At 52.7% G+C, this 6,000-nt stretch overlaps 1 protein-coding gene across 1 annotated transcript in view; it reads left to right on the top strand.

Moving 5' to 3' along the window:
• Positions 1-1,117: 1,117 nt before the first annotated feature.
• SETBP1 (SET binding protein 1) overlaps positions 1,118-6,000 on the top strand; it is an 83,001-nt gene continuing 78,118 nt past the window's right edge. Inside the window, exon 1 of the mRNA XM_078617140.1 lies at positions 1,118-1,825. Coding sequence (XP_078473266.1) covers positions 1,451-1,825 — 375 coding nt within the window. The 5' untranslated portion in view covers positions 1,118-1,450. The remainder of the gene's footprint in view (positions 1,826-6,000) is intronic.

Below are 6,000 nucleotides of genomic sequence, written 5' to 3'. Positions count from 1 at the left end.
CTCAGCGCTGTCGTCTACTGGCCACACCTACAACACCTGGCAAGCCCTGGTGGTCACTCATCCCAGCACTAGCCAGGCTCGTAAATACCTGCTTAGCTTCCGAGTTTCAACGAACTAGGGCAGATTTATGTTGACTTGATTGGAGGTGACTATGCATCATGAACAACGTGATTTATGATATACATGACATATATCTATATCATGAACCACGTGATGTGTGTTTTTACATATGTTCATGGCAGGGATTTATTTTCTTAGGACCTGATTGGTTATTTGAGAAGAATAAGCATACAATATTGCAGCTTGTGGAGGTTGTCATCCAGCAGTAGAGTGGTCAAGACTCTTGTTGTTGATGGTCATGATGAATCGATATGATTGCAAAGTAGAATGTCACATTCGTGCTATGCCCCAACGAAACTTTGGTGACGTGCATCTGTATCTAACAGCGCTGACCCATTGGTGGACATTCCACATTCCCATGGTAGGATACAATTTATCCAGAGATCAATAACTGACACATTACCGAGCGCTGGAGTCTCATGGTTGTGGTTCATGTTTAACCAACCTCAAAGGGATGATGATGATGTTAGGCCAAGTTGATGCCGGTTGGATATTGAACTCATGGTTTGAAGATTGGGAGCTCTGCGTCATCCCGCGAGCCATATGTGAGATGATTCCCCTTCTATGCTGCGGCTTTCTCCGGGATTCCTGATTTGGTCCCTCGTGTTAGACACTCGCGACCGGAACGGGTCAAACGTCCCAATTTCAGGGCACACCCTGAAAAAGAGTTTAGAGTATTGAGACTTTCCCGAGTAAATAAGTGACTTATTAGACACTCATTTTGGCACGGTTTCCTCCTGAAGTGGTGGAGCTATCAGGTGTGCAGGCGGTGCAACTGCACTGGAGACCAGGAACCCCGGGGCCTACACCAACTACGCTACAACACAACATTTTCAAGTATTTAAATGATATTGATACATGTGCACTGCATTTCCAGCACTCACAGGAGCGGTTGTGTTTGATGATCATGGCGCAGCGAAGGCCTGTACGCGGAGGCGCCCGTGTACGTTTCCCTGCGGATAACTATGACTCGCATTCTCGTGGTGCCTTCGCAGAGATGAACGGCGGTGTCTTCGCGGCCTGATCATCGGCTGCTTCCCGAGGCTTTCGATCTTGCTTCGTCTCGGCGTTCCGGGGAACATTTGAGGGACGGTGGATTTCCGTTGAAGAGGATTAACCAATTATATATTTATATATGAAAATGCAGGCGAGGGAGCTACAGTTATGAAGCTGCCGCGTTTCATCGATCGACCCGCCATCCCTTGAGCCACCACAATTGAGCTGCGGCGTTGATTCGTCCGAAGGAATCGTGGGCCGATGCGGCTCGGGAGGAGGTCGCTCCGTCGGTGAGCCAAGTTCCGCCGCTGCCGAGCCGCCAAAAACCTCCACGATGCGCAGGATGCTGCCGACGACGGACCCGGGCACCGTTCGGTCGCACGAGCAGCCGAGCAGCGCCGCGGTGAGGGCGCGAGCGCTCGGCGACGCCGCCGCCGCCGTCTCGTGCGACCACGACCGGGAGTTTTCCATCACCGAGACGAACTTTGCGGAGGGTGGGCTGAAGCTCAAGATACAGAGCATGCGGCGTGGTGCCAAGCGGCAGCAGCAGCAGCAGCAGACGGAATTGAATGGACTGCGCCCCACCGCCACCACCGACGACACTACCGCCGTCGCCGCCCAGCCGGCCATCAGGATAACCATAAGGCCTGGCGAGACGCACGGAAAATCTCAAGTGGCCCGGCAGAGTGAGAGGTTCTCCAAGAAGAAGGTGAGAGGGTGTGGGTGTGAGTCCGTGCGTGCGCGTGTCCGCCCGCGTGCACGTTGCCGGCGGGGCGTGCGTGAGTCCTGCTGTTCTCCCGTGCAGGAGGAGAGGCCACTCCTGGGATGAAGCCTCTGGGGTCTGTGGTCTGGGTCTCGCGTGCCCATGTCGTTTGGGTCGGTGTCTCGCGTGTTAAAGGAAGGAAGCCCCCTTGCCGTTTGGGGGCTTCCATTTGGGTCACGTTCGTTGTCTACGTTGTCACGTGGCCATGGATTGTGCAGGCAGTGCAGCTGCACCGAGGTCGACCGACCGGAGTGGTCCAAGCGCCGGGCTGCAAAGAGGGGGGGGGGATGGCAGTCAAGGGGGGGGGGGGGTTCCATTTCATTCCTTGCAGCAGGGTCAATGCCAACCATGCCACACCACGGTCATGTACAATGCTTTCGTATGATGGAGGATTTGTGGTAATGATGACGAAAGCTGAGCCTAAGATTGTTAAACCGTCAAGACCCATCATCTGTGCAGTCCTCTTTCTGTGTCTCGGTCATTCCCAACAAGCAACTCCCCATGCTTTGTGCACCATGAATACGGCATTCACAAATTCTCTCCTGACTCGACACCTCCAAGTGACAAATGCTCCTCTTGCTGAGGACGTGGACCTCATGGAGCAGCTCGTGGGATCTGTGTTGGCGCCACGGTGGCTAGGAGATGTTGACTACCTCGCCTGGTATACAGGAGGTTGTGGGTTCGATCCCGATCCCGACCCTGACACCTGTATGTTTAGAGTTTGCCATATCTCTCTCCTCGTGGTCACGTCGATTTTTCTCCTGGTCCTCTGGTTTTTCCCTTCACATTAAGAATCATGCGTTTAGAGTATTTGGCTGCAATACATTTCCACACGATAAGCCTCTTCGTTGAGCTGTCTCTTTGTGGCCAGGTCGCTTCTGAAAAAGAGCTACAAGGCTCAGTGGGCCTTACCTGGTTAATGAAAAGTATCGATTTAAAGCTTTCGTGACTGCAGGGATTCATCTTATTGGTTCTTTCGGTAAAGTCACGTAGAAGGGAAATAATAAAATAATAAAAATTAAACATAATAAAATAATTCTCACGACGTTTCGGCCACAACGCAAGCAGCCGTCCTCAGGTGAAGAACAGGTCTGTCGGAAAGACTTTACCGAAAGAACCAAGAAGACAATAAAACGTAGTTTGTAGTTGTATTAAACGCCCTTCTTTTGTCCTGGGAAGCTTCGCAGAGTCTCCACTTCTTTTTTAATGAGGGTCATGCATTGAGCTCTTTGACCAACTACGCTTTCAAGGAATGTTTTCTCTGTGGAAGGAAACTGGAAAAATCCAAAGAAAATCCATAGAGAATATCAGCACGTATGAGGGGGTGGTACTTAAAGGTCCTGCACAACCCAATTTCACGAACCTACTTTCTGTACTACACAGGGATTGAGTTCATCCACCTCTGTCCGCTTCGTCGACTGACATCATTGCCTCTCGCTATGGCTGCGGCGACTACTGGTCACGTGCCACCTCCTCCCTGTCGACCTGTGACCTGGCAAAAAAAATATATATTTTATGACAAACGAATCCCTTGGTATGTTAAACCATTTCCTGGCCACCTTGCAGTTTCACACGTCTGAACGATGATCCACCAACCTTGGGAGAAGGGTGGTAGGTGGAGAAGGGTGGTAGGTGGAGGATGGTACGTGGGAGGTGAAGGATGGTGCGTGGTAGGTGAAGGATGGTAGGTGATAGGTGGAGAAGGATGGTCAGTGGTAGGTGGTAGGTGAAAGGTGGTAGGTGGAGATGGATGGTAGGTGGAGAAAGATGGTTAGTGGAGAAGGGTGGAGAAGGATTTCCCTCGCAGTGGCAGTGGTGGCGATGTGTTTGGATTTAGTGGCGAAGATTTTTTTTTCGTGACCGAATCTCAAAACGGCCGCGTCGGCGTCGGCGCCCCCGCCACAGCTGGCAGGCGCCGGGCCGGGCCGGGCATCTGCCGCGTGCACGGGTCGCTGGGTGGGCGCCAGGCGTTGGGGCGGGCGGGGCAGGCGGCGCGCACGGACGGATCGACAAACGTGACGACGGCGAGAACGTCTCTGTCGCCCCTTAGAACCCGCGAGAGGCGCCCGCGGAGATGATAAATGGCCGCGCATTGTCACTGCATTCAGAGGTCACCGGCTCGGGGCACGAAGCTTGCACGCTGCTCCCGCCTGTATTGGCAGGTGTGCCAATTAAGGACACTGTCCCAGCACAGCCCGGTTTAGATCTCGCAGCCAAATGTGTTCCCCTTTGCGTGCGGAGCGCATCGAGGGCGGTGTTGTCGCTCCGCGCGGCGCACGTCGTGGAGACGCTCGGTGGTGCGCGCCGTCGCGGACCTCACGCCGCCAGTTTGGGTGGATTGACTTCGCCACGAACGCGAGGGGGAAGTTCTCTCGGCTATGGAGGAGTGGGTGTTCCGAGTGCAGATTCCTTCTAAATGTTACCGGGGGTTATAGGCTGCACTTGAGTAGGGATGGATCCAGTGTTTCTCATTGCGAGGCCTGTGGGCCGCGACTGGTCTCTAGTGCGGCCCAAAGTGAGAATAGCGCCCATCGTCATCGTGCTGCAGTCAAACGCCCAATGGTTTCAAATGTGTTGCGGCCCTCACGCTGGTGATGTCTTATCGGCGAAAGTTGCACCCCTATGAACATTAGTGAAGGGCGCTGCTGGATAATCCAACAAGGACTGTCCGGGTCAAATGACTGCCAAACACAAATCAACACCCGGCACACCACTTCCAGTATACGTCTCGGCACGTGCTGGAATGAGTCACGGGGAATGAGTCGCGGGGAATGAGTCACGGGGAATGAGTCATGTGCCTCATTCCAGTCTGAACAACAATCTGGAAAATATTCGGTGACCACTCAAACCCTGCACTTACCTTTATTTCAATTGTCTGTTTGACTTTACTCCGAAAAAACTTTCATTTCTAACAGACACCTAATACTTTTACCTCGATGCGCATTATAATGCAATGTTCCGTCTACGAAATGGAGTGGCGGTGCAGTGGTTAGCGCACTTTGCTATGAAGCCAGTGACCCACCACCATGGCTAAGATTGAACAAATTCAGTCCCCCCACCTTCTGCACCGATCTGCACTCACCAGTGTGGTGAAGTATGGTCGGTCAAACACTCCCCATGATCGATTGATCGTGGGGGAGACCTTCATCCAGCAGTGTAATAATCAATAATTATAATTATGATGATTATTATGATTGTTATATAAGCGCACCAATTTCAAATGTTTATTTTGATCTGAATCATGCATTTTTCTCACGGCCACTTAACGTCGGATCCGTTTGTAATTGCCCTGCACGTCTGCGATGATATGCCGAGAACAGATCAAGTGTTTCTGTAAGCAAGCTGGCGCTTATCCACCTCAAAAAACATCTCCTAAATGGATTATTTTCCAAAAGAGATGCGCTCAATTGTGCGGCCAATTTGGAATTTCAAAAGAGAGGTCATTATCATTTTATTTAAATGCGGCTAATGCGATGTAAATCGTATGCGCCGATGCAACATGACGCCAGATTTTGCCGGTGAGGCCGCCGCCGCGTCTGCGTCTCGAGATTTCCGCCTCGATTCACTCCCCTCGCTCGCTCCGCGGCGGGAATAAAATTGGGGACCCCCCCCCCACCAAACACCACCACCTCCCCCGGCCCTTTCGACGACCGCATACAAATATAGTAGACAGTCCTAGCGAGGTGCTAAGCGAGGAGAAGAGAAGACGCGCGAGAGATGCGGTGACACGAGAGATGCAGACGAACGCCAACAAGCTTTAGTTGGGCGACGAGAGAGATGAATTGGCTCTTCAGATTGAATATCTTATTACGTCCTCTGGGATTCGAATTCGAGCTGATATTTGACTTGTCACCCCCGTATGTTTCCACGACCATGGCGGGGGCTGGGGGCACTCTTGCTTGAGCTACTTGGGTCTCTGAGCTGTATCTTGGCTTGCGCATGCCCCCCCCCCTCACCGCCACTGCTGCCCGCTCATTGCCATGCGGGGTGGCACGAACATCGGCGTTGTCCGTTTCTTTGCGCCGTCGCTGATAATTGGGTGGCGAGTTTGGCCTCCGCCGCTTTCCAAAGCGCGTTCCGCTTGTCTCGGTGGGTTGCCCGAGATTGTGCGGCGGTGGTGG

This window comes from Lampetra planeri, chromosome 53 (assembly GCF_965212315.1).
Source record: "Lampetra planeri chromosome 53, kcLamPlan1.2.h2, whole genome shotgun sequence".
Taxonomy (NCBI): domain Eukaryota; kingdom Metazoa; phylum Chordata; class Hyperoartia; order Petromyzontiformes; family Petromyzontidae; genus Lampetra; species Lampetra planeri.
Note: the sequence above shows the minus strand (reverse complement) of the source record. Positions and strands in the feature narration are given on the sequence as shown.